The 27,761-nt window shown below is 42.0% G+C and overlaps 1 protein-coding gene and 1 long non-coding RNA gene across 7 annotated transcripts in view; one reads left to right on the top strand and one right to left on the bottom strand.

Annotated features, from left to right (window-relative positions):
• ITPRID1 (ITPR interacting domain containing 1) overlaps positions 1-27,761 on the top strand; it is a 121,403-nt gene that overhangs the window by 81,652 nt on the left and 11,990 nt on the right. For 4 of the 6 annotated variants that reach the window (XM_032304880.1, XM_032304883.1, XM_032304879.1 and 1 more), the window contains 5 exons: positions 13,408-13,490; positions 13,865-15,142; positions 20,682-20,809; positions 21,571-21,682; positions 22,165-26,382. In XM_032304880.1, coding sequence (XP_032160771.1) covers positions 13,408-13,490; positions 13,865-15,142; positions 20,682-20,809; positions 21,571-21,682; positions 22,165-22,470 — 1,907 coding nt within the window. In that variant the 3' untranslated portion in view covers positions 22,471-26,382. Of the gene's footprint in view, positions 1-13,407; positions 13,491-13,864; positions 15,143-20,681; positions 20,810-21,570; positions 21,683-22,164; positions 26,383-27,761 lie in introns of those variants that run through there. The other 2 variants (XM_032304882.1, XM_032304884.1) reach the window with 2 other exon arrangements.
• On the bottom strand, positions 687-22,442 carry LOC116568991. Its single transcript, XR_004276813.1, has 3 exons — positions 22,365-22,442; positions 21,489-21,717; positions 687-861 (listed from the first exon to the last, which is right to left on the bottom strand). It is a non-coding gene; the product is annotated as an uncharacterized LOC116568991 (long non-coding RNA).

Below are 27,761 nucleotides of genomic sequence, written 5' to 3'. Positions count from 1 at the left end.
AGTTCCATCCATGTTGTCGCAAATGGCAAGATTTCATTTCTTTTGATGGCTACATAGTATTCCATTGTGTATATATACCACATCTTCTTGATCCATTCATCTGTTGATGGACATCTAGGTTCTTTCCATAGTTTGGCTATTGTAGACATTGCTGCTATAAACATTCAGGTGCATGTGCCCCTTTGGATCACTACGTTTGTATCTTTAGGGTAAATACCCAGTAGTGCAATTGCTGGGTCATAGGGCAGTTCTATTTTCAACATTTTGAGGAACCTCCATACTGTTTTCCAGAGTGGCTGCACCAGCTTGCATTCCCACCAACAGTGGAGGAGGGTTCCCCTTTCTCCGCATCCTCGCCAGCATCTGTCATTTCCTGACTTGTTGATTTTAGCCATTCTGACTGGTGTGAGGTGATATCTCATTGTGGTTTTGATTTGTATTTACCTGATGCCGAGTGATATGGAGCACTTTTTCATGTGTCTGTTGGCCATCTGGATGTCTTCTTTGCAGAAATGTCTGTTCATGTCCTCTGCCCATTTCTTGATTGGATTATTTGTTCTTTGGGTGTTGAGTTTGCTAAGTTCTTTATAGATTTTGGACACTAGTCCTTTATCTGATATGTCATTTGCAAATATCTTCTCCCATTCTGTCAGTTGTCTTTTGATTTTGTTAACTGTTTCCTTTGCTGTGCAAAAGCTTTTGATCTTGATGAAATCCCAATAGTTCATTTTTGCCCTTGCTTCCCAGTATTAGAATTTTTGTTTAGCATCTACTCTATCCTTAATCTGTGGCTCTTCCACTGGACAAGGTCGTCAAAGCCTGGGTTGCATCTTTCAATTCTCCTCACTGTTCATCCAGTATCTGGCACAAAGCAGCCATTCAGTAAATGGTTGTTAAATGAATGAGAATATGTATGAAATAATTTTATCAGAATTTAAAATGACTTGGGGGTAATAAAAAAGAACATGAGTATTACAAAACAGAAAAGAAAAGCTGACATGGAAGATATTCTTTAGAGAATCATCAACATAAACAGGACAAATAGAAGAGAGTAGGTAGATATGACAGATATGGAAGACAATGCTCAATTCTCTGTCCATCTTTTCTCTAAACTTGAGTGAGCCAAGGTCTCTAAAAACCCAAACTGTGTTTTTCTTAAAAAGCAGATTACTCAGGATTAAAGGAAAGAATACAATACTCTGTCAAAGTTAATCATGCAAGGCATTTTTAGTTGTCTGATTGTATTGTGTCTATCACTCAGGTAAGAAAGAGAAAGTATATTCAAAGGTTTTGACTGAAAAAGTTTGAAAAGGAACTATTTGCCAAGGTGGGCTGGATTCAAGGGGCCAGGAAGAGATGGGGAAGCACTCCATGGCTAGTAAATGTAGAAGGCCATGTCTGAAAAGACAAAGGGAAAGAATCATGCTGCTGGAGCCAGGTAAAAGTGCAAGGCTGAAAAGAGAACACACATGTGTGCACACACACACACAAAGAGAGAACAGCTCATCAAGACTCTTACTGTAAAGGAATGCAGCCATTTTCAAAAAACACCCTGAAGGAAGTGGGTGAATAAATGTGCCATGTTCTTTCTCCGGCCCTTCTACCTCCTACTTCTATTGGCACCTCCCAAGGACTGAACACAAGTGCAATCTTGGAGCACAGATGGGACAGAGAATGACCAGAGTGAGGCAGTGGAGGCAAGGAAAGGCAAATGGAAAGCAACCAGCACACACCTGGCTTCCCTGAGTCCCCCTTTGTCCCTGATGCAGCCATGAGTCCCACATCTGTCCCCTAGACTGCATCTAGATGAAAATCATAAGCTGACTCTTGAAGAAAATCTTACTTCTCCAGCTTGGTGAATCAAAAATTTTTCCCTTTTCTTAATCCTGGATTATTACTTTTGATGAAGTAGGCTACCACGTGAAAAGACTACCTCCTCCTATTGTCTGAGGATTTGACATAATCACCTGCATATCAACTGGTTAACTCAAGCAACAATAATGTTTGCTCCCAGACTGCTTGACAAGGAGGAAAAAAAAAAATACAAAAAATCATTGGGACTGCTTGTCTCTAGGCCTGTGGTAGTCGAATCAGTACAGAAACTAAAAATTCCAAAGAACCTAGTATTACAAAATTTGCAATCCACCCATTGTCTCAAATGGTGATGGGGACATCATTCACTTCACCCTGCAAACTTCTAATTTTCTCTTTTCAAATATAGGATAAGCACTGGAATTAAATTTAAATGTGTCATTACATTCTCCCAAGACAGTGAATGCAGGGTTGCTATTAAAAAAACTGGATCTGTGCCCCTCTTTTTTGACTCAGGAACATCTAATAAATAAGGATCTATGTATACAAAGAAGATATGTGTATTGAAATATTGCAATTTTTATACATTTTTATAGATTCATAGAATCTTTATAGAGTCATAGAAATGTTCTGTTTTAGAAATATTTAATTGAATTAGACTTCTAACTTGTTTCATTCCAAAATTCTGCATGACCAAACCCTTAATTACTTTATGCCACTTAGCTCCAGGCGCACTGGCTTCTTTTCTCCTGTGGGTAGGAACATAACTTGTGGGGAGGAGGGAGCAGAGAGAAACATCACAAGTCACTCCCTGTGAATATATTACTCTAAAGTGTCCTTTTCAACAATTGTTAAGGTAATTTGTTGATATGACAGTTTTTAAGAAAATGGTATTGAAAAGATGCCAGAGGAAGCAGTGTGAATTAGGCATTAAAAATACCATGGTCAGACAGTAGGACTAATAGAGAGGTTTTCATGCTCACTTACTTCTCAACAAACATCCTCTTATTAGATGGCAAGAGATAACGGGGCACAGTTTAAAGTGGAAATTTTGTAGCTTAAGAATTCTATACCCTTCAGAGTTGTCATATTTTTAGTGAAGCCTTATTTCAGATAAGCAAAGTCTCAGGAATCATAAATCATATAAGCATAATGCAAATACCATGAAAAATCTTGAAAGAGAAGAAACATGAATAAAAGAATTCAACAATAATATCCTGGATCTAAAATTCTAGATCATACCCAAAAGTTGAATGTAGAAGAGAAAAAGCTGAATGTAGAAGAGAATAAAATTGTCAGCAAATACTGATTAACTGGGGAGTCAATAGATACTGCTTAATTCTTGATGTTGATAATTGCAGTTTGAAATGCTTGGATTTTTTAAGTTACCACCAATTAAGTTTAACAACACTCTACATGCCTTGTGAATTACCAGAAGGGAAAAGCAATCATTGAAAATATAGTCCACATGGCAAAAGAATAAACATGAAAAATTAATTATATTAATAATACTACCAAATATTGAGGCCAAATAGCCACATTTTGAACATTCAGATAATAAAGAACTATGCTAAATATTTTAAATTACCTCCTTTAATCCTCATTTAAGTCTCTGAGATAGCTGTTTATGGTGCAGTTCAAAATCAGGTCTATTTAAATGTGAAGTTTGGGGGTTATTAATATAACAGTAAGATAGCAAATATAGATTATAACTTGTTCCCAATTTTCATTGATTTATATTAGCCATTGGTAATGTTGAACTGATAAATATTTTGAGGCTGGATTCCAGCTCAGCAGAAAAGACTGTTATGGATTATTAGTGATGCTTATTTTCAGATTTGCATCAAGTGTGCCACATATTAGCTACATCAATCCCAGTTCTAAAAATAGAAAACATAAAATTACAAGCAATAAGACCCAGTACATTCTTATGAAAATAGCTATCGATGCAATAAATGCCTCTCACAAAGGAAAAGACTCAAAGATCCTTTAAAAAATGTTATCCACATTTATGGGGAGATTGGGTGGCTCAGTTGGTTGAGTGACTCTTGATCTTAGATCAGGTCTTGACTGCAGCATGGTGAGTTCAAGCCCCATGTTGGCCTCCACACTGGGTGTGGAACTTACTTAAAATATAGAAAATAAAATATATATATAAAATAAAATAAATAAATTTTGTAAAACTGTTAGTCACATTTAAAATAAGGAATCACAGAAAAACTAAAGGAAAAATGAATGGGCAGAAATATATCAAAAAAGCATGCCAGTGCGAAGAAGAAAAAGAAAAGGAAAACAAGGAGCACCTGGGTGACTCAGTGGGTTAAGCCTCTGCCTTCAGCTCAGGTCAAGATCTCAGGGTCCTGGGATCGAGCCCCACATGAGGCTCTCTGCTCAGCAGGGAGCCTGCTTTCCCCCTCTCTCTGCCTGACTCTCTGCCTACTTGTGATCTCTCTCTCTCTCTCTGTCAAATAAATAAATAAAATGTTTAAAAAGAAAAAGAAAAGGAAAACAAGAATGATAGTACTACCATTAGATAGAATGGAATTTTTACAAAAACCTAGGAAATAAGGGCAAAGCTACCTTAAGAGGCATAGACATAGTCTTTTCTCTTTTTAGAGACCTCAGAATGAAAATAAATAAATCATTTGACTGAGGGCATTGGAAAATAAATAAGAAAAAGAAATACCATTAATCCAAGAAGTAGGAATCCTGAAATATCAGTACTTATTGTCGAAATTAAAAGTTGTCAAAGAATTTCATCTTTTAAAATGTACCATGGTTAGTGGTTTTAACGCTGAGCTCTTCTACAAGTTTAAGTAATACAACATCAGTTCTCCATGCTGCTTGAGGACATAGAAACAAAGACAGAAGCCTGTCCAGTTATGTTCTACACAGCAACCCAGTCATGACATCACAGTCCGAAACAGAAATGCACATGCTTGCAAACACAAACATGTGCACACACACATTATAAAGAACTTTTGATAAAGAAAAACTCACATATGTATGCAAAAAAGCAAATTATAAATTGTGTATTATTTTTATTTTATAAAATATACACATACATATGCACAAAGAAACTGGGCTGGACTGAAAGATCTATAGACAACATACGTATTTTTAAATATTTTTTCATTTTCCACATTTTCTTCACCACCACATACTATATGATCCTAAAAAGCAACTAACGGTATTAAGCCAAAAGAAGCAGTTTACAGAAGCAACTTCTTTTCTTCTTTTTCTCTTTTGTAATGATGAAGGAGGGTAATTCTCACTAAAGAACAGAGGACAGGGCACCTGCGTGGCTTAGTTGGTTAAGCGACAGCCTTCGGCTCAGGTCATGATCCTGGAGTCCCAGGACCCAGTCCTGCATCAGGCTCCGTGCTCAGCAGGGAGTCAGCTTCTCCCTCTGACCCTCCACTTCTCTTGCTCTCTCTCTCAAATAAATAAAATCTTAAAAAAAAAAAAAAAAAGAACAGAGGACAGACTGCTAAACCAAGAGCAATAAGCAAACAGAGGGAGAGAGAAAAGAAGGAGGAAGGAAAGGAAAAAAAGAAAAAGAAAAAAAGAGAGAGAGAGAGAAGGGGTGGGGAAGGAAAGGAGGAAGAATCCCCAGGTTATAAGAAAGAAATTAAAACAAAAATGTCAGCAGGGCACTTGTGGAAATTATGAAAACCTTATGTAGAAATTTTTGTAGGATAGGAACTCCTCCGCCCAAGTATGCTTGGCATAGAAGGAAGAATTAAATTGCTTCAGGAATATTTGCCACAGTCACGAATGTTCTCAACCATTCTTCAGTTCTAGGATCAGAGTCAAGATAAATATAAGCTCTGTGAGAGTGGGTATCTTTGTTGACATTATGCTGGAATTTCTAGAACAGCGTAGGACCCGACAGGCGCCCAGTAACATTTGTGAAATGTGGAAAACAATAAAATGGAGGTTTGCAGTAAACCAATCCCAGGCTGTGTGGTGTGGCCTATTCTCTTCAGAATATTAGCAGTGGCTTGGCCCACAGCAAGAATGGGTGGCAAGGCCCCAGATGACACAAACAGATTTCAGAATGAAGATCAAAATCATCTTGAGGCCATAGAAATGTAGTCTCAACTGAGCTAGATTCAATTTCACAAGAGAACAAAATAGAGACTGAGCTTAGTGTATAACCCAACACTGGGAGCTCAACTTCTGACTAAGCAAAGGGCAGTCCTCTGTTCCATGTTGGTCAGACCCTATCCTAACTCCTAAATCTAGTTCTGAGTGCTGGATTTTATGGCAAACATGACTAGGTTAAACACTTAACTGAAAAGCCCAAGACACAATAACTTGAAAACTGCCCTGTGACGGTTGATTTAAAGGCTCTGGGGAGATTTAAGCTGAGGAAGAAAGGCCTGCAGAGTACAAGCGAGCTGTCTTGAGGAAAAAGGATTAAACATGTTCTGTATTACTCCCTGGATCAAACTATGACCGGTGAATGGAAAAATCAATTGTAGATTCAGCTCAATATAAAGAAGCATTTCGTAAAAAGTATGATGTGTTCCGACCAGAGCGAAGTAAGTCTCTGTACCACAAATGTGTAATCACTAGCTAGATGGCCATCTGTAAGGAATGTTCTGGAAGGGATTCCTACTTTGGATGATCGGTGGTACCATCCTAACTTCCAGTCTGGAGGACGGACTGTGGCCCACAGAGAACTTTGTTCTACCAAATATTTAAAATTACTTTTTAAAATGCCTTCAGGGAACACACCCTCTGGAGTCCAGGCAGTCCACACCGTCCCTATTGTCTCGCATCCTAGCTGCTTAACAAGCTTTATGCCACCTGCCCCGTTTGAGTTTGCATAATCTATAATGTCCAGTGCAGTTCCAAGATAACTTGTTCTGTGACTCAACTTCACCAGCACTGTCACAGAATTTTCTACCACTGGGGGAGCAGAAGAGAGGGGACCATGGCAGGGAAATCCGTGAAATAGAATAGATCAGTGTAGACAGTGAGCCCCAGGCTAAGGCTGGACTATTTCTTTTGCTCTACACAACCCTAGCTTATGGTGCACCCCCAAAGACATCTTGTCCTTTTCTCCCTCCCTCATTTATGTTTTTATTCCATAGACTTTCTTTTTCCTGAGCCTCTGGGAACTCAAACTACACTAACCTTAAAACTCTCTACTTAGGATTCAGAAGTCTTTATTATCAACTCAGCTCAGGAAAGCAAGCCCTTGCGGTGGACTTTTCTTTCAACTTTCAGCCGTTCCGGGGACTCTGGGCAGGGTCCGGGCTCCTCGGTCCTGTGGTTGGTGTAATGCTGCCACCTGCTGATTATTTGGACAAAGTGCCTGAGGCATCGGTCTCCTCGGGGGCGGAAAGGTTGCAAACTTCTTAGGCAGAGAAGGGGTCCAGCCCAGGCGGAGTCCACCCAACTGGGAGGGTAAAATCTGACTCTGAGAAGACAGGCCTGTGCTGGAAAAGACCATTTCTAACGAATACTGATATAGATAATAGTACACATGAATGATATTTAACAATGATATTCATCGTGATTGAGTTCTAATTGATAATATTAAGAGGATGTTCCGCAGCAAAAATTTATATACGTGATTAGATCATCTTTTCCTGTGCCTGAAGTCTTCATATATCCAGTATATCTTATTAGATAGTATCCTCGCTGCAACCCCTCAAGTGACCCATCATCCCCGCATTTATTCTTTCCCGCGTGAGGAAACACTCTGTGTGGACCTAAGTGGCATGGCCAAGCTCACACCACTAGTCAGCAGCAGAGTCAGACTCTGAATCCAGTAGATCTGGTTCCACATTTTCTAAACGACTCAGTTAAGGGTCCGGCTAGGATCTCAGTAGCCTACCCTGCAGAGAAGGGGGGGGGGCACCTGAAAGTATGGGATTAGCAGAGTAAGGGAGCCAGCTGTTTCAAGGGACCTGACAAACCCATAAGGGGATTGGTGGTGGTTTGGAGCAGGATCCCTCCAGTAGTCGGGGGTTTGAATAATTAGATTCAGCTAGGACAAAAGGACTGGTAGGTGGAGGTGAGGTGGGAAGTCAAGGCCCTAATCTAGAGAAGGAAGGAAGAACTGTAGCTCTTTGAGCATATTAAAAGCCTGTGGAAAATCCCATTGATGAGGCTTCTAAAATTCTCCCAGTCTTAGCCTCCATGGTTTCAGGCACTGGGCTGGGTTGGCAGGTGGGCACTGGTGTTACTTCCGTTGCTCTTAGCCAGATGCCTTACTGCCTTCCCTTAAGTCATGCCCCTCCGTGTGAGGACATGGGCAGGACAAGCAGAGCACATTTGCATTAGTCTGTTTGTTTAATCATCTATTGTAGCCATCCTGAGCAAGGAAGTGTCTCATCCTTTGGATCATTTAACTGCCACAACCTTAAGAGAATATTTGGGACACTCAAACCCATTTTTGAGGTGTTTTTCCATCTAGTTGCTGAAAGGGTGGTTTATAGGCGGGGAAGGATGTTTAGTTCTCTGAAGAAACTAAACCATCTGTAAATTGGCCCACACTTTGCTTGGTAACGCTCTCTAAATGATTCAGATGCGTGTATTTGACTTCTAAAATACAAGATAAACAAGCCTCTAGTCCTGGGAGAACTATGCCCAATCCCATCACTTGATCTCACCATCACAGACAGGCTCTCAAAATCTGATTGTTTCACAAATTCATTTCAATGAGTTTCGGAGGTTATTTTTGTTGTTTGTTCTTGTTCGTTGTGTTTTACACTAGTGCCATTAACTGATGGTAACAGTTATAATTTAAACACATCCTTCCTAGAGGAAATCACTCTTTCTATCTTTTTGGGACCCTTTACTTTGGTGGTTGTTCATTTTCATTTGGACCAGATTGGCATGGACCAACCAGCACGTGGAGGAATGAACTCTGACATAGAGTTTTGTTCTGGTGCTCAAGTGTATAATTTCATCTTAAGGTTGTAAGAAGGGGGGAGGGGCGCCTGGGTGGCTCAGTGGGTTAAAGCCTCTGCCTTCGGCTCAGGTCATGATCCCAGGGTCCTGGGATCAAGCCCCGTATCTGGTTCTCTGCTCAGCAGGGAGTCTGCTTCCTCTTCTCTCTCTGCCTGTCTCTCTGCCTACTCTTGATCTCTGTCTGTTAAATAAATAAAATCTTAAAAAAAAAAAAGGTTGTAAGAAGGGGAAGAGTGACCATTTTGGATGAAGCTTATAACTAGAATAATAATTGCTTAGGGATCATCTGGAAAGTTTAAATGATAATGACGTACCGGGAGTCCTTCACAGCTTACCGTGCAAATCTTGCACCAAAACATATAGAAAGAAGAGGTTTCAAAGCTGTTTAGTCCATCCTTCAGCAAGTTTCAACCCTGCTGCTGAATATCTCTGGTCCCCCGACACTTACGTGGCTGGGGATGGAGAGTGAGGGGTACAGTCAGTCCCATCTTGCTCCCTCCTGTTCCGTGGTCTGTCTACTGCAAACCGGCTTTGGGGGCCAAGTAGAAAAGCTGCCATGGGTCACCAGCACAGAAACTGGGATGGGAGGGTTGTGTGGAAAACTCATGAGGAAGGGCTGCCCACTTGGTGAGGCTGTTCAGTGGAGGGGTTCCAACGGAAGTGGCCAGAGCCCTTCGTAGAGTACCAGAAAAATATTGTATATTCTGCTCTGGCCATTTCAAAGGTTTCTGCCATAATCACCACTGATTTCATACCCATAGGTGTTATAAGAAGAAAAATAGGTGATTTTTTTTCTAACTTTAAAAGGAGCTGGAAGAGTTTTATAGCTCATTATAACAAGAGCAATGAAGTCTTAAATATTACATCATATTGTGTAAATATTACACAAGTAAACTTCCTATAATAAATACACAATGGGTATACACTATTTCCTTTGACAACAAGTAAACAAGTATTCTATTAGCCAGGCTAAAGCGTCTATAAAGATTGTACATCATAGTCAAAGGAAAACCTCACAGGGAGTTACTTCCACACAAGCTACTCAATTTTATAACAGGTGTTTTCTTTGCAGGGGGGAAGGGGCTGGTTTTTCCTTTTATGCTTCTAAGTCTTTGTTATAAACCTCACACTACAGTATTATTATTTTTTGTTTAAATAGTCTGTTGTTATTTTAAAAGATTTAGAGAATTTTTAAAAAATCTGTAAAATGTATCCACACTCAGGGCATGTGGATGGCTTGGTCAGTTAAGCGCCCAACTCTTGATTTCAGCTCAGGTTGTGATCTTGAGGTCCTGGGATCCAACCCTGCATCAGCTCCGCACTCAGCAGTGAGCCTGCTGGAGATTCTTTCTCTCTCTCTCTCTCTCTCTGCCCCATCTCCTGTGCAAGCTCTCTTTCTCTCTAAGTAAATAAATATTAAAAAACAAAAACAGCAACTTACCCAGGGGTGCTGGGGTTGCTGTCATTAAGCGTCTGCCTTCGGCTCAGGTCATGATCCCGGGGTCCTGGATCAAACCCCTCAATGGGCTCTCTGCTTGGCAGGAAGCCTTCTTCTCCCTCTCCCACTCCCCCTGCTTGTGTTCCCTCTCTGGCTGTGTCTCTCTCTCTATCAAAAAATAAATAAATAAATAAAATCTTTAAACAAACAAACAAACTTACAGACACTTTTTTTCTTTCAGTACTTTTAAGATGTCATCCCAGCGTCTTCTCTCTGGGATCATTTCCAGTGAGAAACTCACTGCTTTCCTTGACTTTGTTTCCCTTATGTATAATGTGTCTTTTTGTCTCTAGCTGATTTTAAAATGTTTCTTTATCATTGGTGTTGGACAATTTCATTCTGATGTGCCTTGGTATAATTTTCTTCATATTTCTTGTGCTTGGGGTTTGTCGAACATCTTGAAACAAACTTTTCTTCGAAACATTTCTTCCAGTGTTTCCCATCCTCTTTGGGATATTCCAGCTACGTGACGTGTCCCACAGCTCACTGATGTTCTTTTTCTTTTTCTTTTTTTAATTTTTTTTGCTTGAATCTCTGTTTTTGATTTGGGGTAGTTTCTACTGTCATGTCTTCAGTTTCACTATTTTTTCTTCTACAATTCCTAAAATGCTGTTAATCCTATCCAGTATAAATTTTGCCTGAGACATCGTGTTTTCATCTCTAGAATTTCAATTTGGGTATTTTTTATATCTAGCAGTCTCCTCTTAACATAGTTAATCTCTCCTCTAGCTTCTTAAACATATGGACTATAGTCATAGTAATTGTTTTAAAGTCCTTTCTTGTGAATTCTAACATTGTCAGTTCTAGATTGGTTTCAGTTGACTGGGTTTTTTTTTCCCCCCACTATGAGTCATATTTTTTTGCTTCTTTACATGCCTGGTGTTTTTTGTTAGATGCCAGATATTATAGATTTTACCTTGTGGAGGCTACATATTATTTTATTTCTATAAATGCGCTTGAGCTTAGGTCTGGGACACAGTTGAGTCACTTGGTCCTTTCAAGTCCTTTCAAGTCTCACTTTTAAGATATGTGGTATGGGGGAAATGCTCATTCTAGGCCTAATCATTCCTCAATCCTAAAGCAAGACACCTATGAGTACTCTGCCCCAACAGTGCTCTGGGAATTGTGAGGTTTTGGAGTCTGGCTGATGGAAGATTGCACTATTCCCAGCCTGGGGACTCCTAGGCACTGTGTCTTCTAAGCCTTTCCAGTGATTCTTTCCCCAGCCTGTGGTGTTTTCTCACACACATGTGCAGTTCAGCCCCCAGCTAAATACTCAGGAGGGTTTCTGTGAGTTCTCTCTGTGAAGATCTCTCCTCTCTCCCACTCTTGCCTGCAAACTCTAGCTGGCTCAGTCATTCCAGACTCTTCATTTTGTCTCTTCAACTCAGAGAATCTGCTGGGTGCTGCCTGAGTCTGCCCTCCCTCGCTACACCACAGCCTATAAACTATCCCAAGGCAGGAAGCTGGGTGATTATACAACTTGCATTATTTACTTCTACATCTCAGGGACACCCATTTTTAATTGCCTGATGTCCATATTCTTGAAACTGTTTTTCATATACTTTGTCCAGTTTTTCAGTTGTTTCAGGTGGGGGGAAAATCTAGTTCTTATTACTTCAGCTTGTCAGAAGCGGAAGTCTTCTTTAGGTCGATGACCAGTCAATATTTTCCATATTTTACCCTTCTCTATATAGTAAGAGAGGTGATAACAAGATCAAAGACATTGTTTTCTCAAATTTCTTCCATGTGTCTAGGATTCAGCTGTTGAAATTTATATCCTTTTATTTTTATTTGATACAGAGAGAGAAATGATGAGAGAGAGATAGCAAGGGGGAAAGAGAGAGGTTGGGGAGCTGCAGTCAGAAGGAGAGGGAGAAGCAGACTCCTCACTGAGCAGGGAGCCTGATGCAGGACTCAATCCCAAGACCCTGAGATCGTGACCTGAGCCGAAAGCAGATGCTTAACTGACTGAGCCAACCACGTGCCCAAGGGTATTCTTTCTACTTCTTGTAGAAGAAGGGCTACACTCCAAACACTCTCCTCCCAGGCGACTTCCTCTTCTAGCCCATAAAGTATTTCTCCTTAGGTAAGAGAAAAAAATCTTCCAATTTAATCTTTAGCAGGTTCATCCTCGAGTAGCCACCCATATCCCCCACCCCTGCTAATATAACACAATATCTATGGTAAAAGTTCAGATAGATTTAGAATTCCAGAGGCTCATATTTACAGAATTGTTACCTGCCCTCACTTCATGTAGTTCTTTCTTTGTTCCTTCCAGCCTTTTGCAATGACAGGAGAAGCAGTGTAAAACATGAACATGGCCTTATAGTCATATAGAGTGCAGATGAAGCTAGTAAGGTTCTTATCTAACATTTAGTTAAAAAAAAAAAAAGAATATATATGTCTTAGGCAGAGCTGCTGTAACAGAATACTACAGATAAGGTGGCTTATGAACAATAGGAATTTATTTTTCACAGTTCTGGAGGCTAGAGGTTCAAGGTCAAGGTGCTGGCAGTTTCAGTGTTTCATGAGAACCACTTCCTGGTCCACAGATGGTCATCTTCTCACTGTGTTCTTACATGGTAGAAGGGGCAAGGGAGTTCTCCTCTCTGGGGACTTCTTTTAAGGTATTTTGCAAAGTAGTAACCCCACGAATGAGAGCTCTGCTCTCCTTACCTGTCACTCCCTGAAGGCCCCACCTCCTAATACCATTACCATGGGAGTTAGGATTTCAATGTATGATTGGGGGGGGGGTGTGCATAATAGTCAGTTCATTGCAAAATACATACAGAGATATATACATTTTGTTTTTTATTGTATTGTCAGCATGGCATTTAAGGACTATGCATTTCCTTCTGGATTTTCTTCCCCTTATTAAAGACGCATCTGCAATCATTTGCTATTTTGTCTTAAGAGATGGTCATCCTTTCTCCTTTATTTTGTGTTTTACTCCTTGTATCAGGAAACCAGTGACACAGTTTTACCTGGACCCTCTGACAATCAAGAAAATAGACCCTTAGAATTCCCCCACTCATCTCTATCTCCATGCATTGGGCATTTATTGAGGATCTTCGGCCTGTCCGGCACAGAGAGGGTTTGATCTCAGTCCTTCTGACACCCCACTTCCCTTCACTGACCCCAGGCCTCGTGACTTCTTTCCACAGGTGCCATAGTGAACAGAGAAAACAGCTGCCAGTCTGACAGCAGCGGATTCCTGGACGACCCCCTGGAGCCATTCTCCCTGCAGGTAGAGGGCCCCTGGTGGGTTGGAACTGGAGTAGAAGGAAAGATAAACAGAAAGCACACCACACTGCCATATTTGGGAAGGGCAGCCAGCCCTAGAAGACATGCACCACAGGCACCCAAGGGGTGGGGGATTGGAGTCACACTAAACAAGGTGCCAGAAAGCTTAGCATTCCTTTCCTTTCTATTTTCTTTTGATTTTACCAAACAAGGAAGCGAGCTGCATAGACGGAAGAGCTTAGTTAAGTTAAGCCTGAGTTTGTAACTTTTATTTCCGGACCCCTAAGTTAATGACAAAGGACAGACACAAGTGCATCTTAAACCAATCCCTTCCCCACCGTCCTGACCCATTTGCTTTTATCCTGATTTCTCACACAGATGCCTTCCTTGCCAAGCAGCCAGAGTCCTGTTGAGAATGGATGTAGAGAGCCAAGGGATCAGAGCCAGTGCTTAGTGCCTCCCCAGGACTGCCAGCAAGAGTCAGATGAATCTGATTCCAAGAGTATGGTGAACACAGCCTTTTCAAATCAAGACTGGAGTGTCATGGAAGAAAAGGCCTCAACATCTACAGTGGAGGAAGAGTCTCTGTTTGAGGATATGGAGAAGCCCCCAGAGCCATTGACCCCATATACAGCCCTTGACGGGACCCCCAGAGGGGGAGAACACCCAAGGAAAGACAGCCATCCAAGGCAGGACTTTCCCAGGCCCCAAACTGGAACTGAGGCCCTGGTGGGTCCAGCTAGCTCCAGGTGGGACTGTCCTCTGGGGTTTAGGCTACCCCATAGCACTGAAGCCAAGGATGGGTTTCTGAAGCTTGAGGGAGCTGAGGAAACATCCGTGCAAAGGCACCACTGCAAGTCCCGAAGACCACGGGGAGATGATCCTGCTCATGACAAGCGTCATGTAGGCGCTGAGGCAACCTGTCCTAACACCAATGATACCTCAGTGGCAGGAGAGAGCCCACCACAGCATGTCCCGAGACCCAGCAATGTCACATCCTATACAGTTGACCTTATTCAAACATCTGCGAAGTTCATTCCCCACCTTGACAAACCTGCTGGAGATACTCCCCACGCAAAGCCAGTATGTCATGCTTTGGGTCAAATACCACATCAGGCAGAATCTGAGAGGGGAAAGTTTCCTCCAAATGCTGACTCAAACGCTGCTGGTTCCAAGTCGGTGACAATCCAGATGTCCTCCAACCTGGCATCGGCTTCTCTGAATGCTGGGGCTTTGGGGACTGATTCTAAAGGAACAGCTTTAGAATGCACCATGGGTGACCTTGCTCCCACAGCAGAACCAGGACTGGAGACAAAATCAAGACAGTGCCGTGATGTTTCTGTTCAGGCCGATATACGTGAGCTTAGACCCTGTCACTGCTGTTCAGGACAGAGTAACAAGGCCCGGCGCCTCACCAAATCTGTCTCTCTGGACACAGGCTTCCCTTATATCTGCCCACCGGGCATCTGCCACGCTGAACCCACCCACAGCTGTGTCTGCTGTCATCACCAGCTCCACTGCCATTCAGAGAGGCAGAGCCCCAGCCCTGTGTCTTCAGCCTGTAGACACTGCCTGTGCTCCCATCACCATCTGGAAGCCCAGTTCATGAAGACTTTGAGCGTCCTTCAGGACACCACAGTAAAGGAGCTGTGCTCTGTAAGTATTCCTCTCTGCCAAGACAGGGCGGAAGGCCGTGGGAGCAACACCGCCTCAGGGAGAATGTTCCGGCCTCCCGAATGTGAGCTCTCAGGGCAAACGCTTCCATCTCAAATCATGATGAATATCTGTAGAGTGCTTTCCAGCTTACCACATATTCTCACAAATTTCTTTCTTTTTTTTTTTTTAAGGATTTTACTTATTTATTTGACAGATCACAAGTAGGCAGAGAAGCAGGCAGGGAGGGGGGAAGCAGGCTCCCCGCTGAGCAAAGAGCCTGATGCGGGGGGATCCCAGGACCCTGAGATCATGACTGGAGCCAAAGGCAGTGGCTTAACCCACTGAGCCACCCAGGCTCCCCTCTCACAAATTTTTTCTTGTCTGATGCATCCAATCCCCTCCAGAAGTAAGAAGGCAAATTTCATTATTAATCCTCATATGACAGAGGGGTATAGAACAATAAGTTCACATGTAAGGTTTTAGATATTAATGCATCTGTACCTCATCTCCAGTTCAGTCTAACTGAACAATTCTCTGTCTTAAATTCACTTAGCTGAATAAACTTGCACAAGCCGTTATTACATCTCTCTTGATTCTAGTTCCTGCACTGCAAAATAGGGAGACTCTTAATGCCACAGACACAGGATTGTTTTAGGATTAAGCGAGAGAAAGCTTGTAAAGCACTCGGCATGCACAGACGCTCAGCCCAGTGCCCAGCCCACACAAGGCCCCAGAAAATGCTCATTGAATGGTTCCTGTTTTTCTTACTCATTTTTATCATTATTTTATTATTGTTCAGCTCTTGAATCTAGAGCTTCTCTAGAAGCTCCATGTCAAATGGAGGGACTCCTGCTCCATCGTGGGTGAGTTCATTTAAAAGTGGACGTTGAGTTTACTGAAAACTGCCTGACCCCCAACCTGTTCAGCCCCTGATAAATCAATAAGCATTTAGTGAGTCCTTCCCATGTTTCCTCTTCCTTGATTCTCAAGGTGAGAAATGATCTAGGCTTTTCTTCTTTAAAAAGTTAAAAGCATCACACATGAAATCACCTGTATTTAAAATGAAAAAAACAGAAAGGTGGCACAGATGATATAGGGCTACAGCTGTTCAAAGGAGAGTGGAAGGCAACTGTTATTTATTAAGCACCTACTGTTTGAGGCCTGACGGGTTACCTTCCCATTCTTTTAATTCCACAAATATTTATTGGGTGCCTATGCTAATCACTTTATTTACCATATGTTGCATAACCCTCATTTTCATCCATACCATAAATCCTGAGTCCCTCATATATATTCCAAGTCCTCCCTCTTTTACAAATGAGGAACCTAGAATCAAGAGAGTATAAGTTTCCAACTTCCTCTACTAATAAGTGGTTAAGTCAGATGCAAATTCAGATTTAGCTGACACCAGATTCTTGGACAACATACTCCAGGCAATGATGCATCTAGCTTTAAAATATCTAAATCCGAAGAAGTGTAATGGCAACATGAGAAAGTGATTATGTGAAAGACCAGGCAATTACTACCTAGCCCTGCAACATCTAGAAATCTGCATAAATGTTATATAAACATAGAAAGAGAATCAATGAAAGATAAGTGATTTACTCATCATTTTTCAAATTGATCTGAGATTATACACCCTGAAATACATAGTGTCTCAGGTTTTATTAGATGACAATGCATTTCTTCTTACTTAGATTCGAGGAACCACAAACATACACTCAAAGAAAACAGTCTTTTTACATGTGCATTATTGTACTTGTGGGCAGGAGCACACACAGGCACACAGAGACCAGCAGAAAAGCAAGTGAAAATGGGGGATTGCATTTGCACACAAGAGCAGGCTACTTAAGCCAAAGAACATACTCAGGAACAGAGAGAAAAGGCTTCTGTGGTGAGTGAGCCTGGGTTTGTAAGGCCCAAATAATATTCTGGAGAAAAATATCTCTTAATCAGATGCCAGCTGCTAACTAGGGTTAAAAAATTATTTATAAAAAAAAATCTGGAAAATGAATTTGGACCAAGTGAAGATTATAGGCAGGGATAGATACTATCTACCACCCGTTCCAAGCAGGTGTTGAAAGGAAGAGCAAGTTTAGGTAAAAGACTCAGAAAAACATTCCCATCACCTCCCCTTACAGAGGAGTGCATAAAAGTGCAGAGATTCACTTGACTTACCGGTAAATGTTATTTTGGTGGTCTTGTGGGTCACCATGGTTTGTTGATAGGATTAATTCTTTTTTCTTTTGAAGATTTTATTTATTTATTTGTCAGACAGAGATCACAAGTAGGCAGAGCGGCAGGCAGAGAGAGAGGGGGAAGCAGGCTCCCCGCTGAGCAGAGAGCCTGATGTGGGGCTCGATTCCAGGACCCTGAGATCATGACCTGAGCTGAAGGCAGAGGCTTAAGCCACTGAGCCACCCAGATGCCCCTAGGATTAATTCTTATGTATATGTGAATTCTTCATAATAATTTAGTGATTAAAAAAAATACTTTCATACAAGAAAATAAGAACATCTGAAATTAGATTTTTGGATATTAGAAAATTCTTTTATAATGTTCACAATTTAGATTTAGGTAAAAAGCATACACAGCTTAAAAATTAAGATGAACCAATTCAGAAGTGACGCTTCAATGTTTTCTCATGGTATTGCTCTTACTATTAAAGTTAAAGTTTGTTTTAATGGACTTGGGTCAGTCAAGTAGACCTTGAATTGACTTTGGGTTATAACCCAGCACTTACATTGGAAGAAAGAGTTCCAAACAGCCTTTTTTTTTTTTTTTTTTGCTTGCCTAGTGTTTCCTTTTTTCTGAAAACTACATACCTGTTCTAGAACTGAAATGTACTTTTAGTACTTCCAAATGACCAGAAGATGGCAGTGTTTCAGAATCTTCCACCTCACACCTTCTGGGCCAGTGATCAGTACTCCTGAATCCCAGACCCCTGCGCCTCCAATCACAAAGAATTACCCCAGAATAACTAGATGAAGCGTAAACTTTAATGTTTCTAATGCTCAGCCTACTTGAGCACCATATTTCCATCCCTAGAGTTTGGTCGGTCTGTAGGAAATCTACTAGGACCATTCAGGCAGCTCAGTCCTAAGCGACAAATAGCTTGTCCCCGTGTCCAGGCACACTACTGTGACTCAGATCTTGAGAAGAAAAGATATGACTCAGCCTTGAAATCTGTCCTTTTGGACCTCCTTGGACAAGTCAGTTTGCCATTCGGTGTCAGAACACCTCTCTGTAAAATGAGCCCTTCATGGTCTCGAAGATCTTTTCTGGTTTATTTATATTTATTTATAGCCATAATTGTAGTCACCTTTCAAGCATGCTTGCCAACATCAATAACACTTCAAATACTCCTCTGTTTCAAATGCACTCACACTGAAGCAAAAGTAATTAGAGAGTTTTGCCATGTAAAATATGTTATTCATACATAAAAATTAGGGGACAGAATCAAACCAAACTCTCAGAGCAAAATGATGAGGAGTTTTTGGTATAAGAACATCACTTGCAGGAAAGTATTTCTATTATGACAATTCCAGTAAAAGTAGAAGTGAAGCTCCAAGGATCTTGGCCATGGGGTTTGAGGGAGAAAAGTAAGAAATCTGGGACTTCCTTAAAACAGGGCTAAGAGGAATTAACACAGCTATAAGACTGGTCTCCATGGAAGGAAGAAGAAGATAAGGTTGAAAGACAGCTGCCATGAAAACTAGTTTCCTCTAAAGAACTTTCCAGAAGCCCCACCCCATGTTTTCCACTTTGATCTCATTGCCATCCTACTGCAGGGGATGCTGGGAAATATCATTTGTTAGACACACTGTTACCCTAAGATATTAGAAGTCTCTTCATGTGAATAAAGGGGGAAAAGACAGTGAGCAGGCAACTAACAGCCTCTGCTATGCTACTTTGGGCGGTGGGGAGGGGAGCCAAATCCATAAGCATGGTAGAGAAAGCATTAGGGTCTAACAAGCATTAATGTTGCTTAAAGTCAGATGGGTGGAGATGTAGGGGTTCTGGATCATGCATCTATATTTATTTATTTATTTGACAGAGCTAGAGAATCAGTGGTGGGAGGGGCAGAGAGAGAAACAGACTCCCTGCAGAACAGAGACCCTCATATGGGACTTGATCTCAGGTTCCTGAGATCTCAGGCTCCTGGGATCAGATGCGTAAGGGACTGAACCACCCAGTCACCTTCATGCATCTGTTCAAAGCATGATCCAACCTGGGCTGGAAAAGAAGGCAGATATCTAGTAAGAACTCAGCAAATCATCAGGTTCAATCAACAAATGGACTGGACTTAGGGGCTTCAGGAAGATATATAAATTAGGACACCACGGCAGAAGCAGAGTCACACAGAGAAATTTAAGAACAATTTAAAGAACGATTCACAGATGAATGGATAAAGAAAATGTGGTGTAGATATATAATGGAATACTATGCAGCCATCAAATAAAAAACTGAAATCTTGCCATTTGCAAAGATGGGGATGGAACTAGAGGGTATTATGCTAAGCAAAATAAGTCAATCAGAGAAAGACAATTATCAGATGATCTCTCTGATATGAGGAATATGAGAAACAAGACAGAGGATCATAGGGGAAGGGAGGGAAAAATGAAACAAGACAAAACCAGAGAAGGAGAAAAAACCTTAAGAGACTCTTACTCTCAGGAAAAAAAATGAGGGTTGCTGGAGGGGAGGCGGGTGAGAGGGATGGGTGGCTGAGTGATGGACACTGGGGAGGGTATGTGTTATGGTGAGTGCTGTGAATTGTGAAAGGCTGATAAATCACAGACCTATAGCCCTGAAACAAATAATACATTATATGTTAATTAAAAAAATAAAAATAAAGAACCATTCACATCAGGAAAAATAAGGAGCAGGATGGGGAGCATAGACAGAGTTTAATTCTAGATTCCAATTCACAAAGAGAGTAGGATGCCTAACTGATGCCTCCCTTACTCTGGGTGAGCTTGTTAGCCACATGGTGAAATCTTGCAGATTTCACCATCAGGGACTGTGGTTAAGCAGGGCTAAGACTGATATATATATATATATATATTATTCTAAGCAGACTTTCTCTAATCAAACACATAGCATTGGAACAGATGTGTTCAATGTTATTGAGATTCAGAGTGAGGCAATATTCAATGCCCACGTTAAACAAGATTTAACAGGACTCAGCTTTCCTAAGCACAAGCCATCTCTCCGACACTTTCCCCCTGATTTCCTTATCTGTGTACTTGTACCCTGACATCACCTAGTTCTTCAGACAGCCGTCCTGTCTCCGGGACAGAATGTCTCCAAGAGCCAATCAACAACCAACTGCTGTCCTTCTGTCCCAGGCAAATATTGCCTCTGCTCACCTGGAGAAGCCAGAGGCCGGGCTTTCCATCTATTCTTTCCTTTGCCTTAGCGATTGGGCTTCACTGCAGACAAGGGAGCCCTGGCGGGGCAGGCAGGCTCCACCATCGTGAGGTCTTACTGTGAATCAGAAAGGACTTCCTTTTCAGCTCTTTCTAATTGTTCTCAGTGCACAGTCCAGGAGATGGAAGTGATGAAGATGGTGTGCCAGAGCTTCCAGGAGCATTTGGAGGAAATTGAACAGCACCTTACAGGACAGCAGGCACTCTTTTGCAGGGACATGACAGAGGAGGAAAGGTAATTATCGAAGAGAGTCATAAAACTAAGTAGAGCCCACACACCTGAAGCAAGGAAAAGTAATCAGGGCAGGACAGATGAGCACCCGGGAGCAGGACTAATGAGAAATGAGTCCCTTTCCTTGGCTTTCCTGTTCTTGTTCTTGCTTTCGCAGTAGGAATCTGTGAGAGTGATTTGTGAGATAGCAACACTTACTCTTTAAGGCCAAGGCTATTTGAGGTCAGAAGATGGGCAGTCAGCTGAGAAGATGGGGGATAGCCAGCAGGATATCTTCCATTGATGTGAATGGGGCTTATGCAAATGTGAGTGTTGGAGGTGATTAGAGTTTTGGAAATCTGCATTATTTTCACATAGCTGAAAAGCTTATGTCCCAAACGTAGATTAGCTGCTGCCTGGGCCTGAGAGATGGAAATAGGGATTAACTATAAAGGGGCATGGAAGTTTTTATTGGGCAGATGGAATCTATCCCAAACTGATCAGTGGTGAGTGATGCAACTTGGCAAATTTATTAAAAAATCATTGCATTGGACTGTTAAAATAGGTAAACTCTGGGTATACAAATTATTCTGCAATAGAGTTATTTAAAAAAGAAAGAACACCTGCCCTGGAGATATACCGTATCTGATACAAATAAAGAAGGTGACAGTCCCTTGTAAGAGATGTCAGAGGAGTGACCTACCTTTTGAGAGGGACGATGGAGGACTGAGCTTGGAGCTTGGAAATGATGGGAAATGTGGTCAATCTCTGTTCTTTAACTGCAGGCAGGAGGCCAAACAGCTGCAGACTCTCCGCTGGGCTCTGCAGCAGCAGGTGGAGGAGCTGGCGTTTCAGTTTGGAGACCGGGCTCAGCAGATCAAAGACGAGATTCTGTTGGTACGGGGCGGTGGAGGGTGACACTTGACTCCATCCTGCAGACCACCGGAGGGATGTGTTAGATCAGAAACCCGATTGTGCGATCCTTTCAGATTCTAGGATTATGTGCCAACACCTTCACTTTAAGTATAAAGAAAGTGAAGCCTTTGCTCAAGGCCACATGGCTAGTTGATGGCAGTTGAGGTTTAGAACTCAGGTCGTCTAATTGCTATGCCAATCTTTCCTCCTGTCCTGTAAATAAGCAATACCTATTATTAATAATAATAATAATTATTTTTATTATTATTATTGGCCATTTTCCCAATGAGAATAAGAAACACAACTTTTGAATTGGCTTAGCCACTGCCAGAATTTGCTGCCAGCTCAAAGAGCCCACTCTAGAGAATTCCCCACCCAGGAGCACCTTTCCCACAAGTCTGGCTTAACTGTTTGGTGCAAATATGGTAAGCTGCCCTCTCTTTTTGTTCTTATTTTCTATTTAGCACTTTGAGCTTCTCACAGAGGAACAAACTGAACACTATCCAAACCTGCATGACTGTTACTGGACAGCAGAAAAGAATGGCCAGACTTCATGTGCTAAAATCCATCCAGCCATGGCCCCCCGGGTTGCCTTTCCTTCCCAAGATGGCCAGCAAACTCTCAGCTCAAGGGTGACCCATTTACCTGCCTTCTCTTCACCCACCTTGGAAAGCAGCACCAGGATGTCTCCTCCAGCTGGGGCAGAGTCAGGCCCAGCCCCTTTGTCAAATTGTCCTATTGGAGATAAGGGTACAAATGTCTTCCTCTAGATCAGAGTGGTTTTGATGATCGCAAAGTGTAAGAGCACATTCCAGCCAGACAAGAAAATCTAAATTGCCCCCCAGAAGTGTCTGGTCAACCTGCTCCAGCTATTTTTAAAAATATTCTACTCTGTGTTTCAACCCAGGAGAAACTCAATATTTCAATATTTATTCAATACATAGTAAGTGAGCACCTACTATGTGGCTGGCACAGGGAATACATGGGGGCCAAAATATGTGTACATATCTCTAGATATAAATGATAGTCTTTGCCCTGCAGAAACATACAGTCTACTGGGTAAGATAGAATGTGGACACATAAAGACATATGGATTTGAAAAATGTGAAAGAGATTTGAGGGAAATTACAGGGTTTTGTGAAAGAGAACATAGCAGGGAATCTGACTGAGATTAAGCTGTCAGGAGTGCCTGGTTGAGGAAGTGACAACAGAAGAGGGAAAGAAAATCCAGGGCTCAGAAGGGCCAGCCTGTCCAATGGCTTGAGGCGGTCGGTCTCTGAAAGCACTGAAGAAGCTCCCACCATGACCCAGGAGATCCTCGAACGCTAGAGACAGTTGTAAACAAGACAGACATTCGACTCATAAAGAGCGGGATGGAGAGCAGAGAAAAGAACAACCAACAAGATAACTTCAACATTGACAAATACCACGGAGAAGACAGCATGTGAACACTAGGGGGTGGTGTGGAAGAGAGGCGTACAGAATTCCTGAGGGTGCCGGGCAGGGCCTTGCTGAAAGGAGGCTGTTTGGCTAAAATCTGGATGGTGAGGAAGAGGAAGCCATGTGAAATTCTGAGGGAAGAACCTTGAAAGCAGAAGGAATGGAAAGTTTAAAGGCCCTGAGGCAGAACCAGCTGAAGTTGCTGAGCACATGAATGATGGGAGCATGGAGGGCGAGGATGTCCATAGGTTGACTGTATGGGGGTCTGAGAGCCAGGATCCTTCTTCCTTGTGGAAGCCATTACAGGCTTTAAGTAGGATTGTCAGATACTCTGGTTTACATTTAAAAATCCCACTGACTGCCTGTGGGGAGCATGCGGTTGGGGACATGCAGCTAGGCAGCACTCCCAGGGACGAGGCTGTTGGTGTAATCCCTGCGGTAAGAAGCAAAGTGTGGAGTTGCTTCCATGCAGCTGGGGAGGCTTGGGAACCGCCCCCCACCCCCCACACTGAAACGCGGGATGCACTGGCCGTCTTAAAGCCCTGGAGGAGTTCTAAGAAATGGGGAATGAAAGAAGAATGGAACAGTCAGAAGACCTTCATGGAAAAAGTAGTCCCTTGAGAGAAGTTATAACGTGTAGGAGATGGGCCAGTGGAGGTCACTTCCTAGCAAGGAAGTTTCTTTGGAAACTAGCCACTACCGGCTAAGATTGGGCCGCTTGGCCTGTTTAATCCTTCATCCTCCTTGCTTTTTGAAAACCCTTTGGCTTCAGGGGAACCCTCTTTCCCTCTGGACCATTCCAGGTTCCTCTGTTGACGGCCCTTTCTCAGACTGGGAACACTCCCCTTCCATCCTTAATTCTCTATTTTTTTTTTCTCTCTCCACACCAATTTCCCCAATATGTGCAATCTACAGGCCCCCGTCTCCAGTTCCTGCCCTCTCCAGAATTCCTGCCCCGCATTCTCTACTCTCTATAACATATTTGCACTTGGAAGACTGGCCTGTCTGTCTCACTCAGCCTCCAACCTGATCCTGTCATTTCCCAGAACCGGTTCATCTTCCTGATACTTTCTGTCCACGGCATTATCGTTCTCCTTGACGTGTTGACTCAGAACCACAAATTCATGTTGTCTCCTAGTACTCCTTCATCCTCTTGCCTCAGAATCAAAGATCACATCAACGCTGAGGGTACTGCTACAGTGTCATTCCCACAAGCCCCCTCAGAACCTACTACTTGGTGAACACCCAACTGAGGGGCCTTCTAATTGCCTCTAGCTTCCTTCTCTCTGAGCTATACTGGCCTCTGCCAAAGTGGTCTCCCTAGGTCATCACTTGGGTCATATTACCCTGGCCTAGGGTGAGTAGCCAGGGAGTCCTTTTAGGCTATCCTAGAGAACTAGAGAGAAGTCCCAGGATCATCCTGCCCAGAGCAGTCTTGCCCCAAACAAGCTCTATGCCCCCTCCTGCATCCTGCTGTTTCATTTCCCTGGACCACATCCCTCTTTTGGCTCCTGCAGCATGGTTCAGCTTCCAGCCCCAACTTGGCTCCTGATATACTGCATATATATGTGCATATGTACATGATGTATGTATATGGTACCCCCCCAATTTTTTCCCTTTCTAAACTTTTAAAATTTTTTGCTCTTTCCCTGGGTCAGATGCTAGGCATCCTTGTTTATCTCCATTTATCTCCAATGTAGACTTTGAAAAATTTGCCATAATTTCTGGAGATGACTTCAGAAGTGAAGGGGGAGGCAAAAAAGACCCATTGCCTTCAGATGAAGGGTAGCATCTGGAATCTCTAAGGATCACTAAACATCTCATGGCATTTCCTTGTTTATTCTCCAAACTCTCCAACAAAGAGCACCAAAGGGGAACCAAGATGTAGAGAGCTGCCCATCAACCCAGAACTTTTGCTGTCTTCGGCCCATCATGACCTGATCGCCAACACTACTTCCAAATGCCATCTTCTGTAGTTCATGTCCTTCTTCTCATAAACATGAAACCTCTAGAAGCCCAGGCCACCTGGTGATCCATGAAGCAACTGCTAGTGTCCCCAGGGGTTCTCTATCCTGAATACCCTTTAGACTCACTGGAGAGATTTAAGAAATACTGACATTGAAACCCCACCCCAGATCAATTAAACAAGAATCCCCAGGAATGGGATCCAGCTACCCACAAATTTTAACAGCTCCCCAAATTATTCTAATATGCAGTTAAAATTGTTGCTCTGGATGAAAAGGCTACCTTACAATTCAACTGTTCCTGTTGTTTTCTAAGGACTCTCTTTTATTTCCCATTTTTCTTTCTATACCACCCCTCTTAGCTAAAGAAGGCTTTCATGATTCATTGACAACCATTGAATTAGGAAACTGGGAGAAAAGAGAAAGAAAAATGATGTGTGGACTTCATTTCTATTTTTTTAGCATTGACTTCTACCTTGCTCATCAGTTCTTACATTTCATCTTTATGGATAAAGAAGTGGTAAACAGATGACTTTGTTCTGTTTTCCTTCCTTTCCCAGAAGTCCTATTCCAAATTTGACAAACCAGATTAAATACACATATTTGACTCAGTAGGTCAGGGTAAGGATTATTTGTTTCTTCTATTTAACCCCTTCCTTCTCTTGGAGGAAAATGTCTGTATAAAATAGCCCATTACAAAAATTATGGATATATAAGTAGTCTTCTAAATGTATATAGTTCTTCCACCACTAGGACACAGCACAAACATTCTAGAAAGGTGAACAATTAGACAAATTTCTTTTATGGCATAAATATTAAATATAAATGTAAAACTGGGTGTTTTGAGTATTATTTATAGTACATGAGGATATGAAGCAAGTTTCTCAAGGACAGAATCTACAACACGCATTTAGGTAACTCAAATACTCTGACCTTATGATCTCCCCTTGCATTCTTCCACCTTTTCCATAAATAAGCTTCTAAAATTCATGTGCATATCATATTATTTATAGCAGCTACAGTGTTTCACTCCAATATCAATGTACTCAACCTAAAATATCATAAAACATTACGGTTATGGAACGAATGTTGAAGCAAAGTAAATGCCTTCCACTTTGAACCTTCAGGCATCCCTTGCTGGCCTCTTTATTCAAGGTGATACAAAAACAATGTCCCATACTAAGCACTTACCTTGCAATCTCTTGTTCTCAAACGTAGATTCACAGCAAAACTGCTCACTAGGCTTGGAAAAAAAATTTTTTTAAGATTATTTATTCATCTGAGAGAAAGAGAAAGAGCAGGGGGAAGGGCAGAGGGAGAGGGAGCAGCAGACTTCCTTGCTGAGTGTGAGCCCAATGCAGGGCTTGATCCCACAACCCCCAGACAAAGATGCAACCTCAGCTGAAACCAAGAGTCCAGTGCTTAACCACTCAACCAACTGAGCCCCCCAGGCACACCTAGGCTCAGAAAATTTTTTCTTCTGAGAACCTAGCTTAAAGCTAAATAAGATTCCACTTTGGAGTCCAGATGTATTTTGATGAAGTTCAGAGGTGTTTTTTACCTGAGTTGCTTCCACACAAATAGATGGAAATGAAGATTTGGTTGTTACCATTTTATATAATCAAACTGGATAAAACCGATGGACAGACCATGCAGGTCACCATTTGTTTACACAAAAATAGGAGTCTTTGCCTGTGACAAACTTTACCTCATTTGAGTCTCACAGTGCTAAAGGAAGTATTCCCCATCTGAACGATGAGGAAGCTAAGATACGGAGGGGCTGACCTCATAAGCACACACTGAATCTTGTGCTTTATTAAGAAGCAACTGCATGCTGGGGGTAGGAGCTTAAGCTCTGGAGTTAAATCCAGGGTCTGAAGCTTAAACCAACTCTTCTACTTATTATCTGTGTTGGGTAAACTTCTTAATCCCCAAGCCTCAGTGTCACCATCTATAAATTATCAGAGTGAATACATATGTAGCCCTTTAGAACGAGTGCAATATGGTTCATTGGAATATGGTTCAGTAGGATTCCATACCGAGTATGGTTCAGTATGATTAAGATTCTGATGACAAGAATAACAAGAAGAGAGGAAACTCCTTAATACCTACTTCCATGCAAGGTATTAGTTTAGACATTATATGTGCATTATCACTTTTCTTCACAACCATCCTGAAAGGCAAGAATGAATACACGCACACACACACACACACACACACACACACACGTGCTCAGAAAGATTGTAAATTGTCTAAGTTCTGGAAACTAATAGGAGACTGAGTTGACTCTCTGATTCCCTGCTTTGCCAGTGGTTCCCGTTTATGGCTCTGCCAAGATTTGGGGCTTATGGAGAGCCCACTGATGGGTCCAAATCAACCAGAATAGCCCTGCTCTTGACTACATTACATAGTGGGCTTCAGCAGAGATTTTTCTTTAAAAAAAAAAAAATCATCTCCTTACTATAGAAAAGTTTGAAATGCTAATCACACAGGACTCTTACAGTCAGATACAGGCTCCGAGTTGCTTTCATACAAGGAAATGGCATCCACCACATAGGAATCCTCAAGAACCTAGCATCCTAAAAATTCTTAGCTTACTACTACTTGTCCCACTGACAGGAATAATGGCTAGAACCCCTTTGCAGCCTCTGAATGAT

Source organism: Mustela erminea, chromosome 11, assembly GCF_009829155.1.
Source record: "Mustela erminea isolate mMusErm1 chromosome 11, mMusErm1.Pri, whole genome shotgun sequence".
Taxonomy (NCBI): Eukaryota; Metazoa; Chordata; class Mammalia; order Carnivora; family Mustelidae; genus Mustela; species Mustela erminea.
This window is presented reverse-complemented; position numbering and strand designations above follow the sequence as displayed.